Source organism: Mustelus asterias, chromosome 24 (assembly GCF_964213995.1).
Source record: "Mustelus asterias chromosome 24, sMusAst1.hap1.1, whole genome shotgun sequence".
Lineage (NCBI taxonomy): Eukaryota > Metazoa > Chordata > Chondrichthyes > Carcharhiniformes > Triakidae > Mustelus > Mustelus asterias.
Genome location: NC_135824.1, coordinates 30736551 through 30753468, shown reverse-complemented (window position 1 = coordinate 30753468; position 16918 = coordinate 30736551). Strand labels below are relative to the sequence as shown.

General features: G+C 43.9%; 1 protein-coding gene across 2 annotated transcripts in view; it reads left to right on the top strand.

The window, feature by feature from the left end:
- Positions 1-16918, top strand: part of rasef2 (RAS and EF-hand domain containing 2) — a 101462-nt gene that overhangs the window by 83503 nt on the left and 1041 nt on the right. For both annotated transcript variants that reach the window (XM_078241517.1, XM_078241518.1), the window contains exons 13-17: positions 2652-2796; positions 7058-7139; positions 8610-8724; positions 14028-14147; positions 15840-15916. In XM_078241517.1, the coding sequence (XP_078097643.1) occupies positions 2652-2796; positions 7058-7139; positions 8610-8724; positions 14028-14147; positions 15840-15916 (539 nt within the window). The remainder of the gene's footprint in view (positions 1-2651; positions 2797-7057; positions 7140-8609; positions 8725-14027; positions 14148-15839; positions 15917-16918) is intronic.

Genomic DNA, 16918 nt, shown 5'->3' with positions numbered 1-16918 from the left:
AATCAACCTGTTTGGCCATTCTCCTTCCATGGCCATCCAAGTCCAGAAGTGGGAGTTCTTGGCCCAGAGATGGGGGCGTTATCACTGCATCACAAGACGTCCCTGTGAATAGTCTTAAGGTCTACTGGAATGTTGTTTATGTTTGGGCTTATACTGAGCAGCGAGACCTTTCAGCATTTTGTTTGCTTTCCAGTTCACCTTGGTTCAAGAGTTACCTTAAAGTATGGGAACTGAAAAGGGCCTCAATGTCAATTTTAAGTTATCTTCTAGCTCTAAGTTGACTTCCGTTAAACAGAATAAATATATTGATTATATGACATCGCGCTCCTAGTGTAAAACAAGCTTCCAGAGAACTGTCCTTTTTAAGATTAATTATTTTGTCAATACTCATTTCACTGGACAGAGAATTGATCTGATGCGCAAACCACTGGCTGATTTTAAAGATAATATAGTCTTCAATGAAGCTTTACACAGGGAATGCTAAATTGTAAAATCTACCCTGTAGTGATTTGAATTGAAATTAGGTGTAAAATCTCCACAGTGGCACAGTTGCACAGTGGAACATTATTCTCCATCACTTTCTTCGAATTTGCTCCTTCAAAACTTAATTCTTTGACCAAGCTTTTGGTTGCCTGTCTTAATGCAGCTATGTGAAATTTTGTCTGAAACCCGGAACATGCTTACGATGTTAAAGGCACTGAACAAATGGACTTATTTGCCGGAATTTTACTGTCCCGCCCACCACGGGAATTGGAGCAAGTGAACGGCGGATAATGGGAAGGACCGTAGACCCTGGGCGGGATTTTATGGTTTTGGGATGAACGAAGCTCTACAATCCCATCCCCGCTGCCTCGGCAAAGCAGCCAGCATAATTAAGGACCCCACGCACCCCGGACATTCTCTCTTCCATCTTCCTCCATCGGGAAAAAGATACAAAAGTCTGAGGTCACATACCAACCGACTCAAGAACAGCTTCTTCCCTGCTGCTGTCAGACTTTTGAATTGACCTTTCTCTACACCTTAGCTATGACTGTAACACCACATTCTGCACTCTCTCATCTCCTTCTCTATGAACGGTATGCTTTGTCTATATAGCATGCAAGAAACAATACTTTTCACTGTATACTAATACATGTGACTAATAAATCAAATCAAAAACATGATGGAAGACACTGTATAGGTTTACTGTAAAATATCCTGAACGCATCTTCAGCCACTGTGCACCCAGTAAGAAGTCTCACAACATCAGGTTAAAGTCCAACAGGTTTATTTGGCAGCACAAGCTTTCGGAGTCTCGCTCCTTCATCAGGTGAGTGAGGACTTGTGTTCACAAGAACATAAGTCCTCACTCACCTGATGAAGGAACGAGACTCTGAAAGCTTGTGCTGCCAAATAAGCCTGTTGGACTTTAACCTGGTGTTGTGAGACTTCTTACTGTGCTTACCCCAATCCAACGCCGGCATCTCCACATCACATCTATATCCCAGCATACGCACAATGCACAACCCATGGCATGTCCATATATCTTTGTAACCCATGCTGATTTGATCTGGGATCCAGATGAATTGGAGAAAGTAGCAGAATTAGGCCACTCGGTCCAACGAGTCTGCTCCACCATTCAATAATGACATTTTTCTCATCCCCATTCTCCTGCCTTTTCCCCATAACCCCTGATCCCCTTATTAATCAAGAACCTATCTATCTCTGTCTTAAAGACACTCAATGGCCTGGCCTCCACAGCCTTCTGCGGCAAAGAGTTCCACAGATTCACCATTCTCTGGCTGAAGAAATTCCTCCTCGTCTCTGTTTAGCCTGAGGTTGTGCCCTCTGGTTCTAATTTTTTCTACTAGTGGAAACATCCTCTCCACGTCCACTCTATCCAGGCCTCGCAGTATCCTGTAAGTTTCAATAAGATCCGCCCCCCCCCCTCACCCCCCCTCATCCTTCTAAACTCCAACGAGTACAGACCCAGAGTCCTCACCCATTCCTCATATGACAAGCTCTTCATTCCAGGGAAATTCTTGTGAACCTCCCCTGGACCCTTTCCAAGGCTAGCACATTCTTCCTTAGATATGGGGCCCAAAACTGCTCGCAATACTCCAAATTGGGTCTGACCAGAGCCCTATACAGCCTCCAAAGTACATCTCTGCTGGCCCAGTAGGTCATTGTGCTGGATGTTGGATGGCACAGTGGTTAGCACTGCTGCCTCACAACGCCAGGGACCTGCGTTCGATTCCCTGCTTGGGTCATTGTCTTCGGAGTTTGCACATTGTCCCTGTGTCTGCGTGGGTTTCCTCCAGGTTCTCCGGTTTCCTCCCACACTCCAAATATGTGTGGGTTAGGTGCATTGGCTATGCTAAATTGACCCCGAGTGTCAGAGGGACTATCTAGGGTAAATGCATGGAGTTATGCTGATAGGGCTTGGGTGGGATTGTGGTTGGTGCAAACTCGATGGGCCAAATGGTCTCCTTCTGCACTGTAGGGATTCTATGATTATATGCCCAACCTAATCTTTAGTCTATTAATCTCAAAATTCTAGCTTTCTTTTTGAAAGGCAATTCCACTGTGATTGGAACTAAATTGAGTTTTGACGTTGTTACTTATTCCATGTTAATGGGTTTGTGCATTTATCAATTGTCTTTACTTTTCAGAACATGAGCATTACAGGAAGCAACTCCCAGGTAGATGGGCCACTCTATAGACTTGTCCTGGCAGGAGATGCTGGTTCAGGGAAGTCCAGTTTCTTACTGCGCTTGTGTATGAACGAGTTCAAAGGACACATTCCGACTACGTTGGGTAAGATAATTATCCCATGCTACCTGCCCACTGCCCACATGTTCAGAGGTGGGGTTGCCTTCAGCATGTTCAGCTGATCACAAATATATTGGGGCAAATTTTCCTTTTAACTTCTTCCCCAGCCACGGCACAGGTATGGTAGAGCACATCCGGAACATACTGTGCCCAAAGATACCGGAACCAATCAATAATTTCAGCTTTGGGCTTATAAAGACCCTACTTTGCTAAAAGTGAAGGAAAGCTTCTTGCCCAAATTAAATTTCTGCCTATTTTGGAATCTTTTTCCTGCTGTCTAAAGCAAAAGAGTTCTGGTGATTGTCCTGATGCTGATGGAAGGTCAGTCACCTATTTTTCTAAATATAGAATCCTGACAGTGCAGAAGGAGGCCATTTGGCCCATCGAGCATGCACTGACAAAAATCCCACCCAGGCCCTATCCCCGTAACCCCATGTAGAAATCATCATAGAATCCCTACAGTGCAGAAGGAGGCCATTTGGCCCATCGAGTCTGCACCGACCACAATCCCACCCAGGCCCTACCCCCACATATTTTACCCGCTAATCCCACTAACCTACGCATCCCAGGACTCTAAGGGGCAATTTTTTTTTTTAACCTGGCCAATCAACCTAACCTGCACATCTTTGGACTTACCCTGCCAATTCCTCTGACACTAAGGGGTAATTTCAGCATGGCCAATCAACTTAACCCTCACATCTTTGGCGTGTGGGAGGAACTGGAGCACCCGGAGGAAACCCACGCATACATGGGAAGAACATGCGGACTCCACACAGATAGACATCCGAGGCTGGAATTGAACACAGGTCCTTGGCGCTGTGAGGCATCAGTGTTAGGGTGACATGGTGGCACAGTGGTTTGCACTGCTGCCTCATAGTGCCAGGACCCGGGTTTGATTCCTGGCTTGCGTCACTATGCAGAGTCTGCATGTTCTCTCTGTGTCTGCATGGGTTTCCTCCGGGTGCTTTGGACTCCCCTCAGTCCGAAAGACAAGCTGGTTAGGTGCATTGGCCATGCCAAATTCTCCCTTGGTGTACCCGAACAGGCACCAGAGTGTGGCGACTAGGGGATTTTCACAGTAACTTCATTGCAGTGTTGATAGAAGCCTATTTGTGACACCAATAAATAAACTTTAAACTAACCACTGTGCCATGTGCCACACTCTACAATATCTCCACAAGTTTGCTGCTAGCTTATTTTCTGATCCTCTGCTTGAGGTAAGCTGGTTGCAGGTGTGAGGCCCACTTCGTGTGATTGGGTTTGCATCTAGAGAAGAATGGGAAAAGAGGCAGCTGGTTTGGTGCCATCCTGCCGCTTATCGTAATATTAACCTGCTTCCTGAGGTCCTGGAAGAAAATGCTTGACCTGCACCCAATGGCAAAATGCAAATGATCAAGAAGGACTTGTTGCCCCCTGCTGGGGAATCAGCATATCCCAGGCACAAAGTGTAGAATCTCACCCCAAACTCCTCCATTCCTCAGATTCACATTCTGTTCCCGGCGGTCATGAACTTGAGGCTAGAAATTGGGACATTCAGCCTTCCTGTTGTGATCTAGTCTGCTACTTTCTGAATGTTTTGCCAGTCTGAAAGTGTTTTATATAAAATGCTGCTTGACTTGGTTTAGGCCTGTACAATAGTCCTACTTTACTTTTGAACAAGCTGAATGGTCACCAGCTTTGCGAGTTTTTGTTCAAAAGGGTTGAGCCCCAAGTGATCATTCTGCTGATGTGGGGGAAGGTGGGGGTGCGGTGTGATAATGGGATGAGTTGCCTATATCAAATAAATCTGGTGGACCAGACTATGACTGTTCCAGGTGAACTGGGATTTAGAAATACCAGAGAGGGGTGGGGTAGATTCGGTCTCAAGAGGAACAAAAATAGAGAAGTGGATCCCCCACCATGTGTGTTTTACTTGGACATTGGAGTGTCGTTCCATAACCACTGCACTGCAACACACAAGCAGCAGAACATGATTCTAAATCCCTGTGAGAATATAAAGTTTGTTTTTTCATGGAGAAAGCTGCCATCAGTAACATTAACCATGAATCTATTGTTGTTGTCACGAAAAACATAACTGTTTTGACAGAGGAAACCTTTCTTCCGTCGCTGACCCACGTGAGACTCCAGTCCTACACCAACTCTTAAAACGTCGCCCTTAGCAAAGCCACTCTGATATATTAAAAGGGGCTCTAGAAGTAAGTTCACCACCACCTCGTGGTTACCTGGAATGGGCTAGAACATAGAACAATACAGCACAGGAACAGGCCTTTCGGCCCATGATATTGTGTCGAACATGACGCCATATTAAACTAATTCCTTCTGCCTTCCCTTGGTCCATATCCCTCTATTCCTTGCACATTCATGGCTTAGCTAAAAGCCTCTTAAATGCCGCTCTTGTATCTGCCTGCATCACCACCCCTGGAAGCACGTTCCAGACATGCTGTGTAAAACATTTGCCCCTCGCATCTCCTTTGAACTTTCCTCCTCTCACTTTAAGTGCATGCCCCCGAGTATTAGACATTTCAACTCTGGGAAAAAGATTCTGGCTGTCAACCTTATCTATGCCCCTTATAGTTTTATAGACTTCTATCAGGTCTCCCCACAGCCTTTGCTGCTCCAGAGAAAACAACCCTAGTTTGTCCAGCCTCTCCTTATAGCTCTCAACCTCTTCAGCACCCTCTCCAAAGCCTCCACATCCTTCCTTTCATGTGGCGACCAGAATTGAACGCAATACTCTTGAGTGTGGCCTAACCAAAGTTTTATAAAGCTGCAACATGACATCCTGACTCTTGTACTCAATGCTCCAACCAATCAAGGTAAGCATGCCATATGCCACCTTTATCATCCTTTCTACTTGTGTGGCCACTTTCAGGGAGCTATGGACTTGAATCCCAAGATCCCTCTACACCAAAACTATTCAAGGTCCTGTCATTAACTGTATACTTACCCATAACATTTGATCTCACAAAGTAAAGTATCTCACACTTGCCTGGATTAAACTCCATCTGCCATTTCTCCACCCATATCTGCAGCTGAACTGTATCCTCTGACAACCTTCTACACTATCCACAACTCCACCTAAATGCTGGCCTTGATAGTGATGTCTAGTTCCCGAGTATGAATACACTTTCCATTTATTTTATTTGTTCGTGGGATCTGGGTGTCACTGGCTGGGCCAGCATTTATTGCCCATCCCTAAATTGCCTTTGAACCTATTGGCTTGCCAAGCTACTTCAGAGGGCATTCAAGAGTTGCTGTGGGTCTGGAGTCACATGTAGGCTAGACTAGGTAAGGAAGGCAGGTTTCCTTCCCAAACGGAGATTAGGGAACCAGATAGATTTTTACGACAATTGACAATGGTTTCATGTTCATCAGTAGATTCTTCATTCCAGATATATATATTTTAATAATTTTTCACAGAGCGTTACCCCGGTCTCTGGATTATTAGTCCAGTCACAATACCACTATGCCACCACCACAAAATGCAAAAATAATATTTACCCAATTATAATTACTGTTGTCGGTACAGACTTAATGGGCCAAAGGGCCTCTTCTGCATTGTGTGATTCTACATATGATTCCATTATTTGATTTATTATTGTCACATGCATTGGGATGCAATGAAAAGTATTGTTTCTTGTGCGCTATACAGATAAAGCATACCGTTCATAGAGTACATCGGGGAGAAGGAAAGGAGAGGGTGCAGAATATGGTGTTAGTCATAGCTAGGGTGTAAAGAAAGATCAGCTTAATATAAGGTAAGTCCATTCAAAAGTCTGACGGCAGCAGGGAAGAAGCTGTTCTTGAGTCGGTTGGTACGTGATCTCAGACTTTTGTACCTTTTTCCAAGACGAAAGAAGGTGGAAGGGAGAATGCCCGGGGTGTGTGGGATCCTTGATTATGCTGGCTACTTTCCCGAGGCAGCGGGAAATGTAGACAGTCAATGGATGGGAGGCCGGTTTGCTTGATTCTATTAATGGAGCATGTTAATAACTACATAGAATCCCTACAGTGCAGAAGGAGGCCATTCAGCCCATCGAGTCTGCACCGACCGCAATCCCACCCAGGCCCTGTCCCCATAACCGCACAAATTTACCTTGCTAATCCCCTGACACTAGGGTCAATTTAGCATAGACAATCAACCTAACCCACACATCTATCTTCAGCTAACTTTAGTTATTTGCGTTTTTCAAATGTACTAATCCTAGTGAAATCCCAATGTTGAATACAATCTATTTGTTTCTAGGAGTTGATTTTCAAATGAAGAAACTATTGGTGGATGGAGAGAGTGCCACGTTACAGATTTGGGACACTGCTGGGCAGGAGAGGTAAAGGTGACTGTTTAAAATGGCAAAGCTGCTGTTTACTCTGTTTTGAATAGGTTGGAATGTGAAACATGCGTCCCTGCCCAGAATTTTACTTCATGGTGTGATTTAGTGTTAATTGCACTGACAGTGTTGACTTTAGCTCCATGAAAGCAGTGTATTTGTGCCCTGTCAAAGGGTTAATGCAATGAAAGACTTTATTGGAGATGCACGTAATTTTCTATATCATGTACAGGAAATGACTGGAGAATACTGGCTCCAGCTTGTCCCATATAATTGTGATTCTCGATACTTCCCACACAACCCAGAACTATGGGATCTTCCATCAGAGGCAATAAATGGGGGTTAAAACTGCACGAAGTTACTGTCCTGGAATGAGTGAGTGGTTCAGCCCACTAATGTTTGGGTGCCCAGGTGGCAAAGGTGAAAATTCCACCCCTGCCTTCCAGATGGCACAGTGGTTAGCACTGCTGCTTCACAGCGCCAGGGACCCGGGTTCAACTCCGACCTGGGGTCACTGTCTGTGCGGAGTCTGCACGTTCTTCCCGTGTCTGCGTGGGTTTCCTCCGGGTGCTCCGGTTTTCACACAGTCGAACGTGCAGGTTAGGGGGATTAGCGGGGTAAATATGTGGGATTACGGGGATAGGGCAGGGGGTGAGTCTGGGTAAAATGCTGTGGCGGAGAGTTGGTGCAGACTCGATGGGCCGAACGGCCTCCTGTTCTGTTAAGGTGCACCTTTAATCTGCATTCGTAAAGGAATTTGCTTTCTGTTCAAAAGTTGTTTCTGAGGCAAATCTTGCATCATCTTCCCAGTAAATCAACCTGAGCCACCTTCTAACCTATAAGAACCAAAGCCTTGTTGTCGGGCAGAATCCAGTGCAAGACACATGATACCTTTATTCCATCATTTTACCTTGAATTAAAGAGACAGTCCCAAAAATACACAATCTTAACTTCATTTTTGTAACAATATCTATTGCCAGACATGGATAATATGGATTAATGTTTAGAATTTGTGTTCAAACTGTGCAATTCTTTTCTCATCCATTTTTTAAAAATTCATTTGTGGGACATGGGCGTCGCTGGCTGTCCAGCATTTATTGCCCATCCCTAGTTTCCCTTGCAGGGCAGTTGAGTCAACCACATTGCTGTGGCTCTGGAATCACATGTAGGCCAGACCAGGCAAGAACAACAGATTTCCTTCCCTAAAGGACATTAGTGAACCAGCTGGGTTTTCCCAACAATCGACAATAGTTTCATGGTCATCAGTAGATTCATAATTCCAGATATTTTTAATTGAATTCAAATTCCACCACCTGCCATGGTGGGATTTGAACCCGGGTCCCCAGAACATTAGCTGAGTTTCTGGATTAATAGTCAAGCGATAATACCACTAGGCCATCGCCTTCCCTTATTTCCAAATAAACAGTTCTAATGCTCATTAATGACAACAGCATATCTTTTTTCTTGTAGGTTCCGCAGTATTGCCAAGTCCTATTTCCGAAAAGCTCATGGTGTGTTATTACTGTATGATGTGACTTCAGAGAATAGTTTTCTGAATGTCCGAGAGTGGATTGATGAAATTAAGGTACAAATCATCTTGTTGGCTTAACCAAACTTGTTCAACCTTGTCAGTGCTTCTCAATGGGTTCTTCTGGCATTGTGCACTTTCCAGTTCATGTGGTCCTTCACTTGAACCGTGTTGGTGATCTGGCTCCTTCTCGGATAACATTTATCTGTATGTGGTTGTTGGCTAATTCTTGACCTTGTCTCTATTATTTCAGGGATTTTTCCCTCCTGCATGTTTCTCAATTTCTTTCACAAAACATGCCTTCTAGTGCATGGAACTTTACTGTTCTTGATGCTGAAGACCGTAAAACCTGGCCTTTTCAAAAATGCTCAGACAGCATTTCTTGAGGTTACCTTATGGAATACTAACATGCAGAAACCTTAAGATCATGGAATCACTACAGTGCAGAAGAGGCCATTCGGCCCATTGAGTATCTTACCCAGGCCCTATCCCCGTAAATCCCACATTTACCATGGCTAATCTATCTACTACTCTCGGGACACTAAAGCATAATATAGCATGGCCAATCCACCTAACTTGCACATCTTTGGACTGTGGGAAGAAAGCCAGAGGAAACAGACACGGGGAGAATGTGCAAACTCCACACAGACAGTCACCCAAAGCCAGAATTGGACCCGGGTCCCTGGAGCTGTGAGGCAGCACTGTGCCATGACACAAAGGTCACTATGTCTCTCATGGCTTGGGGGACCAGGTGACAAGACACATTAGATACCCAATGTTATGTTAAATGTGTAGTTTCCTCAGAACTTATCATTCTGGACTCCACCCCTTTAGCAGGGGAGTAGGGTAATGTATATGATAAAGGCATAAAAACACAGAATTTAAACATAATACGTAGAGTAGAATTGTCCAAACAATGCATTACAAGCAGAGAATAATCAAACTGATTTCATTTGGAGTTAAGACCATAAGACCATAAGACATAGGAGCGGAAGTAAGGCCATTCGGCCCATCGAGTCCACGCCACCATTCAATCATGGTTGATTTTTAGTTTCAGTTGCAAAGCATCTCCTAAAACCGTCCAACAAATGTCAAATCCATTTCCATTCTGTTCTGCTTCACTTGCAGCAGCTGCTATTTTACTGATGATCCAGTACTGTTTTAAAAAAAACAATTATTGGACATCCAAAAGAGGGGAAAGGACTTGCATTTATATCGTGCCTGTCAGATCTTTGGGATGTCACAGTTAATGAATGAATTTGCTTTGTAACTTTTCAAACAATTTGTTTTAACCAATTCTTTTTCCACATTTAAGGCAGACTTTTGTCTGTTTCCATAGCTAGTAATTCCGGGAACAGGTCGCTAGTCTTTCACCAGGGGGCTTTATATTTTGAGGGGCGCCACTCCACATCAAGCGTGGCTGACCAGGAGTCTCTCCCGCTCTTACTGCCAGCCATTGGTGTGTTTGGAAGGGTTTGCACCTTCAACCTGTTTGACCATCTTCCTTGGCCATCAAGTCCTGGGGTGGGACTCGAATGCGGAGTTTCTGGCTCAGAAGAAGGGATGCTACCGACTGCACCACAAAAATAATTGCAAGATCTGACCAAACAGCAGTCAGATAAATGACCAGCTAACCTGTTTTTAAATGATGTTGATTGAGGAATAAATGTTGTCCAGGACAGTGAGGGAATGTCTAGACCTGCCCAGAGTCTACAAGGTGACCTTCCTATAGGAGTATAGGATTTGAGAGCAGGAGGAGGCCATTTGGTCCTGAGTCCGCCCTGCCATTCAACAAGATCATGGTTGATCTGATTTTCATCTCAATTCCACTTTCCTATTGAGATGAACCTTGAATCCTTAACTCTTAATTTGACCTTGAATAAATGCAGTGACCCAGTCACCATGGAAGCTGAGGGCATGGCAGAGGGACTAATTTGCACCTGTCTTTCCCAAAAAGGTGCTGCTGCCAAAGTCATATTGAAAGAGGAGGTAGTCGATGCTGGATAGGCAAAAAATTGATATAGCAGATTATTAAAAAGGCTCAAGTCAATAAGCCAGCAAGATCAGATGGGATTGAGGAAGCTAAAGGAAATAAGGGTGGAAATTGCAGAGGCATTGACCATATTCTTTCAATCTGCTTTAGAATCATAGAATTCCTACAGTGCAGAAGGAGGCCATTCAACCTATCACACCAACCGCAATCCCACCCAGGCCCTATTCCCATAACCCCACATATTTACCCTGCTAATGCCCTGACACGAAGGTCAATTTAGCAATGGCCAGTCAACCTAACCTGCACATCTTTGGACTGTGGGAGGAAACTGGAGTACCCGGAGGAAACGTGCGCAGAGACGGGGAGAACGTGCAAACTCCATACAATGACCCAAGGCTGGAATTGAACCCGGGTCCCTGGCGCTGTGAGGCAGCAGTGCTGACCACTATGACACCGTGCTGCCCCAGGTGGTGTTGGAGGATGGAGACTTGCAAATATCTTATTCAAAAAGTGGGTGTAAAGGTAAACCCAGCAACTCCAGGCCAGTCGGTTTAACCTCCGCAGGAAAGCTTTAAAAAATGATAGTCCAGACATAATTAACCAGCACTTGGATAAGGGAGAATTAACAAAAAAAAACCCAGCATGTACTTGTTAAAGGCGAATTGTATACAACTCCACCTGTTTATCTTGATGAGGTAACACAGTTGATATATGGAGTATACACACAGGTGTATATATATACTTCCGATAGGTATTTGATAAAAGGCCACTTGATGGCCCTCCAGCAAATTTGAATTCCGTAGGGTTCAAAAAGAGACGATGGCTGTGTGGATATGGAAGTTTCTAAAGGGTAGAAAAGGGAGAGTAATGTGAAGGCTGTTTGTTGCACTGGAGGGGTTCTGCAGTGGCTGATACTAGGACTACTACTATTCTTGATGTAATAATTACCTAGTCTTGAGTGTACCAGGAATAATCTCAAAATTTGCAGATGTAAAATTTTCTGAGTATAATGAGCTGAGAGATTTCAAGGGAACATATTCGGGCTGGTGGTTTAGGTGGACATTTGGCAGATCAAATTCAATGGAGCAAAATAATGGATTTTTATAGCAAGGATGAAGAGAGGCAATAGAAAATAGAGTGCAATTCTAAAGAGAGATCTGGAGGTATATGTGCAAAAGTTTAAAGTAGAAGGGCAAGTTGGAGCCAAACCTGGCACAAAGGAAGATGGTTGTGGTTGTTGGAAGTCATTCACCCAAGTTCCAGGTCACTGCAGGAGCTCCTCAGGGTAGTGTCCTAGGCCCAACCATCTTCAGTTGTTTCAATTACTTTCCCTCCATTGTAAGATCAGAAGTAGGGCTGTTCACTGGTGGTTGCACAATATCCAGCATTATTTGCAACTCCTCAGATACTAAGGTAGTACAGGTCCATGTGCAGCAAGACCTGGATAACATTCAGGTTTGGGCTGATATATGGCAAGTTAAATTCACCCCACCCCACACCACACAAGTGTCAGGCAAAGATCATCTCCCCATGAAATTCAATGGCATTACCATTGCTGAATTCCCAACTATCAACATCCTGGGGGAGGGGATTGCGTGCGTTACCATTGATCAGAAGCTAAACTGGACTAGTTATATAAATATTGTGGTTACAAAAACAATTCGGACTAGGAATGCTGTGGAGTGGAACTCCCTTTCCCCATAGTCCTGCGAATTTCTTTGCCTTCAGGTGTTTATTCAATTCCTTTTGAAGGCCACAATCAAATCTGCTTCCGCCAGAATGGTCAGGGAGCACGTTCCTAATACTAACCACCCGCTGTGTAAAAACACTTTTCTTCATGTGGTCTTTGGTTCTTTGTCAATCACTTTCAATTTCTGTCCTCTGGTTCATAACCTTCCTACCAGGTCCTTTATATATCCAGTTGGAGGGCAGGTGGGGCCTCAACTCGCATGCCGGATTAGATTGCATGCTCAAGTGAGGTTTGAACCCATAACGTTCTTGCTCCGGGAAGAGTTATTACTGCTCCGCCAAGGCTAAAAAGCTACATTTATCTGATTTTCTGCATTCCACAAATTGGTTGCCAAGTTTGGCTACATAGCAAAAGTAACCCATTAGATGTGAAATGCTTTAGAACGCCCTGAGGATGCAGATATAATGAGATTTCCCATCTATTTCTTGCCCTGTCTGTTGATGTGTGTGGAGCACTGCACTCCAGTATGCTGAGCTTGTATTGTTTCCTTTCAAAATGTAATTGTCAGCACTAGAAGACAACATCCTCTGCCCTTTTTCTTTTTAATTCATTCGTGGGACATGGGCCAGCATTTACTGCCCACTCCTAGTTGCCCAAGGGCAGTTTCACTGCTGTTGCTCTGGAATCACATGTAGGCCAGACCAGGTAAGGACGGCAATCTCCCTCCCTAAAGGACATTAGTGAACCAGATGGGTTTTTCTGAGAATTGACAAGGTTTCATGGTCATCAGTAGACTCTTGATTCCAGATATTTTTTACTGAATTCAAATTCCACCCTCAGTGGAATTTGATGTGGACATTTTTCCACAATCTGTTGACAAAGGGTCATCCAGACTCAACGTCAGCTTTTTTCTCTCCTTACAGATGCTGCCAGACCTGCTGAGATTTTCCAGCATTTTCTCTTTTGGTTTCAGATCCAAGCATCCACAGTAATTTGCTTTTATCCACCATCTGCCGTGGTGGGATTCGAACCCAGGTCCCCAGAACTTAAGCTGAGTTTCTGAATTAATAGTCTAGTGATGATACCACTAGGCCATTGCCCTGGGTGCAAGAAAACTATTCTAAATCTGTTCTTTATGAACAATATCAATATCATAATATCAGAGGGAATCGTCCCCAGTATCTACAGTGAAATCTGTATAAATGGATACTTACTGAGACACCCAAATGACGTGTATGGTAAAAGATACCAAGAGGCCACTCTGAAGGCTATTCATAATTCATAATGTCTGTGATTTCAATGTATAACTTGGACTTTACAGCTGAAGACACAGGCCAAGCAGGTCAGCATGAGGGGAAGCTTCTGTGAAAGACATTCCTTCTGTGGATTGGAGAACTCTTTCCCACCTTCCGTAGCAGTGCAGAAACAACTTTATCTGTGGGATTGGGTGTTTGCATGGCCCACATCCTGCAGATAGGGTGTTTTCTCTGCTGCTATGGACTCTGGGTAAATAGCGCCCCATTGTCCTGAAACATTAAGGACAACCGAATTTCTTTTTAAAAACAACTCTCCCAAAATGTCAACAATATTCCGGTTTAATCAGAAATGGTTCTTTTAAAAACAAGATAAACCCGTTTTGTTTAGTAAAATGTTAACAATCAACAATATCCTTTCCAGAATTCTACAGACATCCCAGTACCAATTATCTTAATTGGGAATAAAATAGATTTAAGAAACGAAACGCCATATGCACAGCGCGGCACTGTGCTGACTGCCCACGGCGAGAAACTAGCTATGGTAAGATTCATCACGCTACATATGCTGTCAAAGTTTTTAAAAAATAGCTTCGTATAAATGCTCTATGTAAGGAAGGTGCCATTAATAGAGTGCCATTTTCAGCTGTTATCGCTGATTTCTTACGAGTTAATCACAGGAGACTCCGGATTAGCTTATGATCACTTTATGCAGGATGAACACTGCTTCAAAGATCTCTGAAGCAGACTCTGATGTTTACATGAAGGTTGCATATGTTTATCGTAAAAAAAAATCACGCAAGCAGTATATTGCTTTGAATTCTAGCATTACCTACTTTAGATTCACGTTAAACAATTTATAGACACCAGAATCTGTTGCTCCAAGAATTTTGTCTTAATCTTTTAGCCTTGCACTGCCAGCTGGAGGTGGTACTGAGGTCGGTAGGCATACTAGCTAGCTGTTCACCCATGTAAACAGTCTTTGTTTATATCAACATGTTCTTTTCCCCTGATTGTGGAACTTAAACTTTCCAACAGTTTTATATAGCTTCCCTAGTCCCTTGTGGTGAGACATTTAACCTTTCTAGAAACTGCTTAATTACCCATACTTGCTATTTTGCCCTAAGAAATAATTGTAATACATTGTATTCTTCTTTTCTCTCTAACACAGGTAAATAACTTTTTTTTTAAGCAGTTCACATTAACCATGACTATGGTTGGTCTGTAAGATGTTAGCCTATTAGTTAATCCACCAGGGTGGTTATCATGATGTAAATTGTAGACTAACCCATGCATAGATCAACACAGTTAAACTATACCTCAGTGTCCCATTCCGAGCATCACAAGGGACTAGGGAAGCTATATAAAACTGTTGGAAAGTTTGAACTCCACAACCAGGCATGAGGGAGGGGGCATAAAAGATATTGGAAAATGGTCCCAGGGATAAGGAGCTTCAGTTACAAGGATAGTTTGGAGAAGCTGGAAGTCTGTTCTCCTTCATAGAATCCCCACAGTGCAGAAAGAGGCCATTCAAACCATTGAGTCTGCAGCATGTCTCTGACAGAGCATCTTACCCAGGCCTTTCCCCAAACCTATCCCTGTAACCCCACACATTTTACCATAGCTAATCCATCTAACCACACATCTTGGGACAACTTAGCATGGTCAATCCACCTAACCCGCACATTTTTAGACTGGGGAGGAAATCGGAGTATCTGGAAGAAACCCACGCACGCATTGGTGTGGGGGGCGGGAAATGTGGGGGAACATGCAAACTCCGCACACAGTCACTCAAGGCCAGATTTGAACCTGAGTCCCTGGTGCCGAGAGGCAGAAGTGTTAACCACTGCGCTGTAATCCTTAGGGTAAGCTGGAAGAAAGTTCGATAGAGGTATTCAAAAATAATGAGAGATCTAAATAGTGTAGAAAGGAAATGTTCCATTGGCAGAAGGGCCGAGAACCAGAGAATGACGGTTCAAGATGGTGTGAAGAAACTATTTATTTTCCAGCGTGTGGTTAGGGTCTGGAATCTACTTCCTGAGGGTTGGGGAGGTGGATTCACTTGTGGGTTTCAATAGCGAGCTGGTAGCACCTGAAGAGAGGAGATATAGGGTTGAGGGGAAAGGGCAGATGAGTGGGACTAGCTGAATTGCTTTTGTAGAGACCTGAAGTGGACTTGATGAACTGATTGGCCTCTCCCTGTGCTATAACTGTGCTATGATTCATCTTTCTCCAGACTTACAGCGCATTGTTTTGTGAAACAAGTGCAAAAGATGGGACCAATGTGGTGGAGGCAGTTCTGCATTTGGCCAGGTAAGGTCACTGCTAGCCATAGAGATCTGGGGCATTAAACTGAGCAGAAATAGTCTATTCTAACTCCTTTAAATTATGTGGGTAATGGAATGCATACAGTTTAAGGAAAAAGGAAGAACTTGCATTTTCAGATGGCACCTTTTCGCTGTCTCTAGACTCGAAAGTACTTTACAACCCATCTACATAACTTTGGAGGTTTATTCAATGTCAGGCATACTGTATGACAAGTTCCATAAAAAGAATAAATGAGCAGATAATCTGATGTTGGTTAGGAGGATTGTAGGTCTGGGAGTACTCGGTGCTCCTTTGGATAGTGCTCTGTTATGTTGATCTCCGTGTTGGGAAGGTCTTTCTGCTTTGAGATATATATTCACAATCATTCTTCCTGGAAGAAAGTGCCAAAGATAATGGAATTGTCAAATTGCACCCTGATAACGGTTACAAAATGGAAGTATGTGTGTTGAATAGGGTACCTCTGGGCCTCGGATTCACCGACACAAGTCTTTTTGGTCTATTGGTACTATGCTCCACTAATCCAGTGGGCAATGATGATCAGTGATTCTTATCCTGTCTGCAATCAGGAATGAGAAACTTGATTTTTTTTCTTGACTTAACTCACCTGCTAATTGCAAGAATTGAGATGTGGAGGGATTTGCTACAATTTGAATGACACTTGGCATCAGCGGTTCATCCCTAATTTCCTGAGGTTTTTTTTTTAATGGGGCTTCGTCGTGAGATGCAGGTGACTTCCGTTGCATTGAGGTTGAATGCTGCCCCTCGGGAAGAGGAGGGAAAATCACCAGACAAGCTGCAAAAACTGTTGGTCAACAGCACAGCCCGTTCCAAGCTGCGACACCTTGGGCGGAACTTTCCCATCCTGCCTGCCACAGGAATCGTAGTTGGCGAGACAAATTGGGCGGACCATGCAAAGTCGTTGACCTCGGGTGGGAATTTTTGGCCTTGGAATAGAATCATAGAATCCCACAGTGCAGAAGGAGGCCA